The 13,048-nt window shown below is 43.6% G+C and overlaps 1 protein-coding gene across 1 annotated transcript; it reads right to left on the minus strand.

The window, feature by feature from the left end:
- Positions 1-154: 154 nt before the first annotated feature.
- Positions 155-11,616, minus strand: LOC116621138. Its single transcript, XM_032387110.2, has 8 exons — positions 11,571-11,616; positions 10,825-11,132; positions 8,299-8,971; positions 6,386-6,573; positions 3,661-3,697; positions 3,148-3,256; positions 1,465-1,593; positions 155-801 (listed from the first exon to the last, which is right to left on the minus strand). The coding sequence occupies exons 1-8, from the start codon at positions 11,614-11,616 to the stop codon at positions 555-557; spliced, it is 1,737 nt and encodes a 578-aa protein (XP_032243001.2). The 3' UTR covers positions 155-554.
- Positions 11,617-13,048: the final 1,432 nt, after the last annotated feature.

The raw sequence follows: 13,048 nt of genomic DNA on the forward strand, positions 1-13,048 counted from the left end.
AAGATTCGTATCGAAAAAAAAAACGCCTTGTCTTTCCGATAAGATACCACGATGTACATGGAGTTACCCAATACTGCGAGCACTTTTAAAATTTGAGGGGACCATCTAGGGGACCTCTTTCTTGAACTTGTCATTATGAAGACCAAGCGTTCAATATGAGCGTATTCAATTTCTTTATTAGTTGTTATTGATTTTATTTGTAGCGCAAACAACTTACATGAAATTGTATATCTATTTCATAAAATTATAGATAACATCCAAAATGACAGATTTTAAGTTTACATCATTTTATTTTTAAATAAATGTCAGTAAATGTCACATTTACGCCCATTTATTTGACTTGAAAGCCGTTGACTTCACTAAAGCTTACAAGAATTGGTTTGAACTTATTGAATATAATCGGGTCGGATATCCGATGGCAAAATCACCGTTTTCACTTAGCAAACAAAACGGAGACAGAGAAGAAAGCGGTGCAAATCAACATGAAGGTTAGACAAGGAGAAAGGAAGAAAGGACGGTGTCTTTCTACTTCTTCTCCGTCTCAGCTTACTCCCCTAAGTTCGGAAAAAGCGACAACAAGAATGTTGTTGCGAGTTGTTAGTCACAGGCGCCTTCATCTTGAGTTTCTGCGCGTGGAATTTCTTGAGACTAGCCGCCCATTTGGCTGGGTCAGCGACTAAGAAAGTGCCCTTGGCCTGAGAGGGAACTGACCCTTTAACTTGGCAAATAATGGTGACGAGCAAAGAATTGTTATCGACGGACTGTGGACGGACGACAAGTCCCGCGAATAAGTAGTCCAACCTGATGACAAGAAATGCTGGTGAGGATTGAAAAATTATTGGAAACTTAACATTAACTTTTTCTTGCTCCATAAAATAATACCACGAGGCAAAACGAGTTATAAAACGAGTGTATAACTATAATTTCCATTTTCTTCGAGCTAAGTGGCAATAATAACCATAGCGAGCCATCCAGTAAAAATCCACTTTGCTTTGATAAACGTTTTCTGGAATAAGTTATCGCGGATAATAAGCTGTGCATGAAGATGGGTAAAGCTTCGCCGTCTTGCGTGCATTTTTAGTTCCTTTGAATGCGTGGGAGTTATCTACTTTCTAGTTAACACAGGGGCGGTGGACGGGGGGGGGGCAGGAGGGTGCTTGCCCCCCCCCACTTTAAAAAGTGATGGGCAGTGCCCCCCTTACCCACACTTTTCTGAGCGGACTTTTTTTTTCTCTACATGAACACACGTTTTACATGTAACGTTAAATAAGTCTCGATTGCTTGATAAAAGACGCTATTATAGATTTGTTTCTATTCAATTTTAGCGGAACTCTATGTCAAGCACTGGTACCCCCCTCTCCCCTCGAAACCACAATCCATCCAACCTCCCCCCCCCGGGACAATCCCCCCCCCTCCTTTTACTATATCTAGTAAAGTAGCTCTACCTTCCTTTACCGTACTCACTTGAGTGGTTTTGGCTTCTCGTGTTGAGTCTTTGGGTGCGTCGCGTTGCGCCAAGCTGAAGCGAAGTATGGCTCGTTCTTGTCGTCCTTGTCCAGGATTTCAAGCCCAAACTCATGCTTTTTTATTGGGCTGTATGGAAAAAGGCATTAAATTAAATTGCACTTTATTTAATCTAGAGCCTAAGGTTGTATGAAACCAATCAAAAGGTTCGATAAAACGTTCAGTTCGCAAAATTGAAGATTTGGATATCTTGAAATACTTCTTCTAGACATCATTATTTGCGCGCATGGCAAAATAGTATTACCGGGAGTTATAAATGCTATACTGCCCTTATGCAATTAAGTCTCTATGCTCTTGGGTGTGTGTGTAGTGTGCGGGGTTCCTGTGGATGTGTACCTTATGTGTGTTACGTACATTGTGTACCTTATGTGTGTTACTTACATTGTGTACCTCATGTGTGTTACGCACATTGTGTACCTCGTGTGTGTTACGTACATTGTGTACCTTATGTGTGTTACGTACATTGTGTACCTCCTGTGTGTTACGTACATTGTGTACCTCATGTGTGTTACGTACATTGTGTACCTCATGTGTGTTACGTACATTGTGTACCTCATGTGTGTTACGTACATTGTGTACTTCATGTGTGTTACGTACATTGTGTACCTCATGTGTGTTACGTACATTGTGTACCTCATGTGTGTTACGTACATTGTGTACCTCATGTGTGTTACGTACATTGTGTACCTCATGTGTGTTACGTACATTGTGTACCTCATGTGTGTTACGTACATTGTGTACCTAATGTGTGTTACGTACATTGTGTACCTAATGTGTGTTACGTACATTGTGTACCTCGTGTGTGTTACGTACATTGTGTACCTCATGTGTATTACGTACATTGTGTACCTCATGTGTGTTACGTACATTGTGTACCTCATATGTGTTACATACATTGTTTACCTTATGTGTTACGTACATTGTGTACCTTATGTGTGTTACGTACATTGTGTACCTCGTGTGTTTTACGTACATTGTTTACCTAATGTGTGTTAAGTACATTGTGTACCTTATGTGTTACGTACATTGTGTACCTTATGTGTGTTACGTACATTGTGTACCTCGTGTGTGTTACGTACATTGTGTACCTCGGGTGTGTTACGTACATTGTGTACCTCATGTGTGTTACGTACATTGTGTACCTCCTGTTTGTTACGTACATTGTGTACCTTATGTGTGTTACGTACATTGTGTAACTCATGTGTGTTACGTACATTGTGTACCTTATGTGTGTTACGTACATTGTGTACCTTATGTGTGTTACGTACATTGTGTACCTCATGTGTGTTACGTACATTGTGTACCTTATGTGTGTTACTTACATTGTGTACCTCATGTGTGTTACGCACATTGTGTACCTCGTGTGTGTTACGTACATTGTGTACCTCATACGTGTGTACGTTGATAGTTTACTTTTGTGTGTACGTACCTACCACACCCAAAAATTGACCCGATAATGGCGGACGGGCTTGGTGTAGCTATAGCGACTGCAGATACTTTCCTTTTCCTCAATTCAAACAACATTTGTTTCAAAACTAATTGCTTACAAGGAAACAGGACACGACGCTTCTGGCAATGTCTTAGTCGAAATAATATTTTGTATACATCAAAGATATAACTTACCAGTGAATGAGTAGTGATGATGGGTCGTCGAACTTCCCGAGGACATCAATTCTGTCGAAAGTCTTATCCCAGTGGCGACGCGTCTCCCAGTCCTGGAGAAGCTTCACCGCTGAAATCATAGAAAGATTACAGTCCAGGCCTCTCGCGGGAAGTTGTTTTCAAAAATTCGTTCAAATAGAAACCCGTTTAGTAGCCCCTTTAAAGCGTGCGATCGCTATGATCTTTGGCGAAACATAATCACCAATGCTTCTAGTTTGCTAATCCTGAAATAAAAATTAAATATTAATAATCGGCGAGGCGAGACGCGCCGGCCCCACCTTGATGAGTGATACAATAAAGTGACGATAACGTTAGATCGATACAAAAAAGACTATCTAATGCTACAGAAGTATCTGAAGTGCGGACAAAAAGAGCAGTTCCTTAACTACATTTTCATACCGATCAGTGATTAGCTCATGCAGTTAGAGTAGCTGCAGATTGTTAGAACCAAGATAAAAACTACCAAACACTGACCTTCGTCATAAGGGACGCCACCTAGTTTGACTATGGCCTGTGGTATAGAACAGAAGGGTCAACTCAGAGTAAAACACATGCAACCCAACGACACATACAACCCAACGACACATACAACCCAACGACACATACAACCCAACAACACATACAACCCCACGACACATACAACCAAACAACACATACAACCCAACATCACAAACAACCAAACGACACATACAACCCAACAACACATACAACCCAACAACACATACAACCCCACGACACATACAACCCAACAACACATACAACCCCACGACACATACAACCAAACAACACATACAACCCAACGACACATACGCTTAGTGATTGACGTGTACCATAATGATTGACGTGCTCCATAGTGATTGACGTGTACCTCAGTGATTGACGTGTACCTCAGTGATTGACGTGTACCTTAGTGGTTGACGTGTACCTTAGTGATTGACGTGTACCTCAGTGATTGACGTGTACCTTAGTGATTGACGTGTACCTTAGTGATTGACGTGTACCTTAGTGATTGACGTGTACCATAATGATTGACGTGTACCTTAGTGATTGACGTGTACCTTAGTGATTGATGTGTACCTTAGTGATTGACGTGTACCATAATGATTGACGTGTACCATAGTGATTGACGTGTACCTTAGTGATTGACGTGTACCATAGTGATTGACGTGTATCTTAGTGATTAACGTGCACCTTAGTGATTGACGTGTACCATAATGATTGATGTGTACCTTAGTGATTGACGTGTACCTTAGTGATTGACGTGTACCTTAGTGATTGACGTGTACCTTAGTGATTGACGTGTTTCTTAGTGATTGACGTGTACCATAATGATTGACGTGTACCTTAGTGATTGACGTGTACCTTAGTGATTGACGTGTACCTTAGTGATTGACGTGTACCATAATGATTGACGTGTACCTTAGTGATTGACGTGTACCTTAGTGATTGATGTGTACCTTAGTGATTGACGTGTACCATAATGATTGACGTGTACCTTAGTGATTGACGTGTACCTTAGTGATTGACGTGTACCATAGTGATTGACGTGTATCTTAGTGATTAACGTGCACCTTAGTGATTGACGTGTACCATAATGATTGATGTGTACCTTAGTGATTGACGTGTACCTTAGTGATTGACGTGTACCTTAGTGATTGACGTGTACCTTAGTGATTGACGTGTTTCTTAGTGATTGACGTGTACCATAATGATTGACGTGTACCTTAGTGATTGACGTGTACCTTAGTGATTGACGTGTACCTTAGTGATTGACGTGTACCTTAGTGATTGACGTGTACCATAGTGATTGACGTGTATCTTAGTGATTAACGTGCACCTTAGTGATTGACGTGTACCATAATGATTGATGTGTACCTTAGTGATTGACGTGTACCTTAGTGATTGACGTGTACCTTAGTGATTGACGTAAACCTTAGTGATTGACGTGTACCTTAGTGGTTGACGTGTACCTTAGTGATTGACGTGTACCTTAGTGATTGACGTGTACCTTAGTGATTGACGTGTACCTTAGTGATTGACGTGTACCATAATGATTGACGTGTACCTTAGTGATTGACGTGTACCTTAGTGATTGATGTGTACCTTAGTGATTGACGTGTACCATAATAATTGACGTGTACCTTAGTGATTGACGTGTACCTTAGTGATTGACGTGTACCTTAGTGATTGACGTGTACCATAGTGATTGACGTGTATCTTAGTGATTAACGTGCACCTTAGTGATTGACGTGTACCATAATGATTGATGTGTACCTTAGTGATTGACGTGTACCTTAGTGATTGACGTGTACCTTAGTGATTGACGTGTACCTTAGTGATTGATGTGTACCTTAGTGATTGACGTGTACCTTATTGATTGACGTGTACCATAATGATTGACGTGTACCATAATGATTGACGTGTACCTTAGTGATTGACGTGTACCTTAATGATTGACGTGTACCTTAGTGATTGACGTGTACCATAATGATTGACGTGTACCTTAGTGATTGACGTGTACCTTAGGGATTGACGTGTACCTTAGTGATTGACGTGTACCTTAGTGATTGAAGTGTACCTTAGTGATTGACGTGTACCTTAGTGGTTGACGTGTACCTTCGTGATTGACGTGTACCTTAGTGGTTGACGTGTACCTTAGTGATCGACGTGTACCATAATGATTGATGTGTACCTTAGTGATTGACATGTACACTAGTGATTGGCGTGAAACAATGATTGACGTGTACCATAATGATTGACGTGCACCATAGTGATTGACGTGTACCTCAGTGATTGACGTGTACCTTAGTGATTGACGTGTACCTCAGTGATTGACGTGTACCTTAGTGATTGACGTGTACCATAATTGACGTGTACCATAGTGATTGACGTGTACCTCAGTGATTGACGTGTACACTAGTGATTGACGTGTACCTCAGTGATTGACGTGTACCTTAGTGATTGAAGTTTACCTAGTGACTGACGTGTACCTCAATGATTGATTTGTACCTCAGTGATTGACGTGTACCTCAGTGATTGACGTGTACCTTAGTGATTGACGTGTACCTCAGTGATTGACGTGTACTTCAGTGATTGACGTGTACCTCAGTGATTGACGTGTACCTCAATGATTGACGTGTACCTCAGTGATTGACGTGTACCTCAGTGATTGACGTGTACCTCAGTAATTGACGTGTACCTTAGTGATTGGCGGCCCGCCCTCTTGTGATCGTCTGCTCCATACTTCACAGTCACGTGACCTCTTGAGCCTCTTCCACCCTCGTGTGCCTTCTGTCTCCCAGTCCATCAGGCGGTGGATGTCGTCCTCTCTGATGGCGCATAAAGGTGGGTGCAAGGGTTGGGCGTCTTCAGAGTGGATACTGCACTCTGACACAGATCATAATAATGAGTCAATCACTATAGGCTCACAGAAACGAGCTGGAAATCAAGCCTAGTGAATAACCTATCGAATAAAAATAGTTTTTGATACTGGACTTAAGATGATTTGTGGTTTATAACTGAATATCAATAAATTGTGTCTAAAATATTATCTGTCCAGGAAGCGTAAGGGAGATTTCACGTATTATGCATGCGACCCGAGAAACGTTTGGATTTAATTCTTCCGGGAATTCCAGTTCCTGCATTTTCCGGAAGCTATATGAACATGCCACCCCTCTGTGACAGAACAGACAAGTAGTAATTTCCCGGCAGGTTCTCAGGTTCGCAAATTGTTCATTAGATTAGGTTTCAGTAGGTCCGAGGTAGGGAAGTGATAAGGGGCGTGTAGCCCAAGATCTCCCAGATTCCTGCGTTCGTAATAACTGTGTCCCACTAAACCGGAAAATTCGTCCCTAAAAGAAAATTAAGTAAGACAATTAAGGCATAGTCATATCTTCTTGCCAGTATAAACTACGATATGTGTGCCATGTGAAGGGCGATGAAGCATTTCAGGATAGTGTGTTTTTGTTTAGTTTTTTTTTTTGATAGATGCGAACTTGAATACCAAAATGTACACGCATACTAGGGGGATCCTTCCCTGCTAGCAGAGGCCTCTTTTCTTGTATTTCGCTGGGCTGGAGTCCGCGAGGAAAAGATACCTCTGCCATGGGTCGAAACTGTTTCTGTTGCGCATGCGTGAGCGTTAATAAGCGACCGACGTGCCAAAACCCGTACCATCGCGCGAAAGCTGTCAATATGCTAATATGCTTTGCATGGGTTTAGTCGGAAATCATGAATCAAACTCCGGTTAGTTCTCCTCTTCGAAAAAAGAAAACAACTGTTCAATTTCAATCACCTAAAACGGCACTAAAAAGATTGAACAACAAACGCAGCAAAGACGAGTTTTGTCTTGTTTGTGGGATTAATTTCAAGACATCTGGGCAGGCGAGTTTCTTCAATGTAAATATCGCACAGTTGGATTCGAAGAAAATGTTACAAAACTTTTTGGTAAACTTAGATCAGCTATTCCCAGAAGAATATGCAAAACCTGTAAACGGAAGATTGACTCATTAGTCAAAAGAGAGAAAATTCTGAATGAAGATAATGCATTGAATGGCTTCTTTTATAATTCGTCGCGTGATATTTCTACGGAGGACACCGTTTCGAATGCGGGCTTATTATCCCGCAGCGGATATACGTTTCATGCATGCGCTAGTCATTGTGGGCTCAAATAGTGGCCAGTAATTAATGAACGGAGTATGCGCTCTGGATCTCGTCCACGATCGTGGACGGCGGTTTGATCAAACGAACTTGCGACCCATGGCAGAGGTATCTTTTCCACGCGAACGCCAGCCCAGCGAAATACAGAGAAAAGAGGCCTCTGCTAGCAGGGAAGGGGGATCCTGAATCTCTAAAAAGAACTCAAAAATGGGTTTGTTTAGGGTCATACGCAAATTCTGTTATTTTACAGTATCCTAATGATTGTTTAGTTTGTCATACGCAACACACAAATGAACAAAGCATACCCCTCCCCTCTCCCCTAGGTAACGGGCCTGACTTTCTGATATTTGAAAATTTGGGTAAATGGCAAGTTACTTGACGGACAACTTTGCTATTTCAATGGGTTTTTAGTTTCTATTAGAGTATGTTTAATGGATCTAATACATATTTCACCTTCAAGCGATGGCGATTTTTTCTCTGTCATCTGATGAATAAGATGAATAAAAACGATTTTCTGGGTCTCGCTGTGCCTCCCGGTTTGCTTCTGATATTTCTCATCCTCATCAGTGACCTCAGTCTGTACCTGCTTTTCCGTTTTTATGACAGTCGTTTCACGATCATCATCTTTAATTCTATCCACATCTTCCTTAATTCCACTCTCTTTGATTCTCCTTTCTCCCTGTTCGTCAGTCTGTACCAGCTTTTCCGTTTTCATGACAATCGTTTCACGATCATCATCTTTAATTCTATCCACATCTTCCTTAATTCCACTCCCTTTGATACTCCTTTCTCCCTGTTCGTCAGTCTCTACCTGCTTTTCCGTTTTCATGACAATCGTTTCACGATCATCATCTTTAATTCTATCCACATCTTCCTTAATTCCACTCTCTTTGATTCTCCTTTCTCCCTGTTCGTCAGTCTGTACCAGCTTTTCCGTTTTCATGACAATCGTTTCATGCTCATCATCTTTACTTCTTTTGTCTTCCTCAGGAACGCCATACAGCTCCACCCTTAAGGAAGGGCAAAAGTACCAATCGACCGGACAGAACCGGACAAACTGACCAACTATCGGTTGCTGTAGACTTACTGTCTTAACTGAGTTATGATCCTCGTTGGCGTCAATGATCTAAAAACAAGATATGAATTACTGAGCCAAGCAGACAACCCTGCCCAAGTCCCCTGTTATTGGGCGGGAAAGAACACTCCGTCCCAGTCCCCCGCAACTGAAAGGGACAGACAACCCCGCCCTAGATCCCCGCTAGAGGGATAGAGAACCCTTCCCCAGTCCCCCGCTACTGAGAGGAATAGACAATCCTTCCCCAGTCACCCGCTACTGAGAGGGATGGACAACCCTTCCCCAGTCCCCCGCTACTGAGAGGGATGGACAACCCTTCCCCAGTCCCCCGCTACTGAGAGGAATAGACAGCCCTTCCCCAGTCCCCCGATACTGAGAGGGATGGACAACCCTTCCCCAGTCCCCCGCTACTGAGAGGGATGGACAACCCTTCCCCAGTCCCCCGCTACTGAGAGGAATAGACAACCCTTCCCCAGTCCCCCGCTACTGAGAGGGATGGACAACCCTTCCCCAGTCCCCCGATACTGAGAGGGATGGACAACCCTTCCCCAGTCCCCTGCTACTGAGAGGAATAGACAGCCCTTCCCCAGTACCCCGCTACTGGGAGGAATAGACAACCCTTCCCCAGTCCCCCGCTACTGAGAGGAATAGACAACCCTTCCCCAGTCCCCCGATACTGAGAGGGATGGACAACCCCTCCCCAGTCCCCCGCTACTGAGAGGGATGGACAACCCTTCCCAAGTCCCCTGCTACTGAGAGGGATAGACAACCCTTCCCCAGTCCCCCGCTACTGAGAGGGATAGACAACCCTTCCCCAGTCCCCTGCTACTGAGAGGAATAGACAACCCTTCCCCAGTCCCCCGCTACTGAGAGGGATAGACAACCCTTCCCCAGTCCCCTGCTACTGAGAGGGATAGACAACCCTTCCCCAGTCCCCTGCTACTGAGAGGGATGGACAACCCTTCCCCAGTCCCCTGCTACTGAGAGGGATAGAGAGTCTGATAAGATACGATAAGATAAGATACCAGTCTTTTGTGATTTTCCAGTATGAATCCTTAGAGTCATACCTTTAGATCCCCTATGTTAAATCAATCGAGTAAAGATACGACTGACTTCATAGCAATCGCCAAAATGTTGCAATTCGCTGGTAAAAAGCCACGATTTCAAAACAAAAAGGCTGGTTTAACCGCACGGTACTGAAACTAGTCATGTGATTTTCAGCACTGACCCAGCCCAGTCCTAATCAACACATCAACCCCCCCCCCCCTTTAATGCACCGACCTGGTTCCCATTCTCCTCGTGGGTGACCCAACTCTCGTCGTCAAGTGAGTACTGCAGACGGTATTTCTTGACATAATCATTATTCCCCTTAGGGTTCCCTTGCGTAGCGACAGAAGTGACGCAGTGGGTCCCCCCTAGGTCGACTTGTAGCCAGCAGTCCCCCGCTACTGAGAGGGGAAGACAACCCTTCCCCAGTCCCCCGCTACTGAGAGGGGAAGACAACCTTTCCCCAGTCCCCCGCTACTGAGAGGGATAGACAACCCTTCCCCAGTCCCCCGCTACTGAGAGGGATGGACAACCCTTCCCCAGTCCCCTGCTACTGAGAGGGATAGAGAGTCTGATAAGATACGATAAAGTAAGATACCAGTCTTTTGTGATTTTCCAGTATGAATCCTTAGAATCATACCTTTAGATCCCCTATGTTAAATCAATCGAGTAAAGCTACGACTGACTTCATAGCAATCGCCAAAATGTTGCAATTCGCTGGTAAAAAGCCACGATTTCAAAACAAAAAGGCTGGTTTAACCGCGCGGTACTGAAACTAGTCATGTGATTTTCAGCACTGACCCAGCCCAGTCCTAATCAACACATCAACCCCCCCCCCCCCCCCCTAATGCACCGACCTGGTTCCCATTCTCCTCGTGGGTGACCCAACTCTCGTCGTCAAGTGAGTACTGCAGACGGTATTTCTTGACATAATCATTATTCCCCTTAGGGTTCCCCTGCGTAGCGACAGAAGTGACGCGGTGGGTCCCCCCTAGGTCGACTTGTAGCCAGCAGTCATAAGAATCGCCTGCACACCACGCTACGGAGTTGTTTAGCCTAGCGTTGGAGGGAGGGGTGGGTGGTGCGTTTGCCACAGATGACGCTGTGATGCGATCGTCAGGAAGGGACTTACTTTCTAATCCAAGAGGCTTAGCCGTTACGTTTTCTGTCAATCCATACAATCAAAAATATTATGATTAAAATATAGTTATAGATTCCAAAGATAGTTTAATTCTTAACAAACTATGACCTTGAGTTGAGGACGGCGGCAGAAAGCAATGAAAACTTGGTTGAGAATTCAGTAATAATTGAAAGTTTTGCGTATCCGCTACTTCTGTTTTCACTTTCATGATAACATTTAGGACATGAAGCATATCTGGGTTTATCAGAATTCTCTTACTGTTGCGACGTTGGCGCCAGCCAAAACAACACAAGATTTAAAACACGGGTTATCAGGGCATGAGAATGAAGTGATCCACAGTTCTGAATGATCTTCGCGCCCCAACTGTTGTTTTCTACCAGATCATCAAATAAAATTGGATAACAAGAGGTTTTAGACGTTGTCATTTTATATGACTCGAATCTGATAGACTGTGTGTCTTACCATCGTTTACGAGCTCGTTGTCATCATTCACGCGGCACTCCGACATGGCTGCAATGTGCAAAAAGAAACAAGGTTTTAGAATTACCGTATGTTACTATTTGAGAAGGAATAAAAAGTCAATAGAACTTAATTATACACCACCGTCATATAAAACGTCTCAAGAAATGTGAGTGTTGAGGGCATTTTATTCGAGTTTCATTAACTTGCGATTTGATCAAGATCAGAGGGCACAAGTTCTCTTAACTCTTTTAAACACGCAAAAACGCGAACACAATGGAAAAGTATAAAAATCGTAAGCAAGGAATTATTTCAATATACTTTAATACATTATATATACTATATAACATATCACCAAGTGTGATAAAGCACTTTGAATTTATTTTTCGGCCTGGTTCACTTTCACCCCAATTTATTTTTTTCAAAGTCAGTTCGGGTTTAACCATTCTAAGAGAACGCAGTGGCTAAACAAGCGATAGGACTCATGGTTTTGGTTATTCTCCTCTCATTTTGACGATTCCCTTTGTGTGTGGAGCATATTTATGATAAGTCGTAGAGCCAACTGACATCATCCATATATTCCGCATTCCTGCTACTTCCTGCTACGAGTACCGCAGGGCACCGAAAGCGAAGTTCTTAAACATACATTTCTACGGGTTAAGACACCGCCTTAAGTATGTGACAAGTCAATGAAGTGGCGGTGAATATTCTTAAGGTTGCTATGGTATGGAAAGAAGCCAATGTGTTTACAATGTTCATGGCACTCGATCGGACCCTGCCAACGATCGATCTGTTTCATTAACGTTCCTCTCATCCAATGTGATGGAGAACACAGAATGCTGCCAGGCGCGTCATGATGAGAACTTTATCACCAGACCTCAGCAGCATCGCTTCCAGCGCGGTCTCCCCTGTAACACAGAGCCGTAGTAGGCCACGTAAGATTTGTTGGGGGGGGGGGACACAATACAGAAACATAAAGAAAAAATTGGGGGAGGGCACAGCCACGCCCCTTCTAGTCATTTCCTTATAATTTTCGAAAATATTAGGGGGCACATGCCCCCAGTGCCCCACCCCCTGTTAGGGCCCTGTAATACCCATCTGATATCCAAGTCATACATGAATTGGCCAGAACCCTGAACTCCCACAGACAAGATGATGTGGTCTTCCTCTACTTCGCCAAAGCGTTCGACTCCTTCCCGCACAAGAGCCTACGCCAGAAATCCGACCATTGCGGATTCCGCTGGAGGACTTCACGTCGTGGTTCTCTTGTAAACGGCTCTGCGTCGATCTGGTTACCTGTACTTTCAGGCGTCACTCAAGGATTCGTACTCGGGCCCATCTTGATTTTCAGAAATGACCTGCCTCACACTGTTTCCTCCAGCATCAGCCATGCTGACGACATGTACCGAAGCGTCTCCTCCCGATGAGACCTTCCAGCTTTACAACTCTACCTCGTCTCTCGAGACATTGCATCATGGTTA

Source organism: Nematostella vectensis, chromosome 3, assembly GCF_932526225.1.
Source record: "Nematostella vectensis chromosome 3, jaNemVect1.1, whole genome shotgun sequence".
Classification (NCBI taxonomy): domain Eukaryota; kingdom Metazoa; phylum Cnidaria; class Anthozoa; order Actiniaria; family Edwardsiidae; genus Nematostella; species Nematostella vectensis.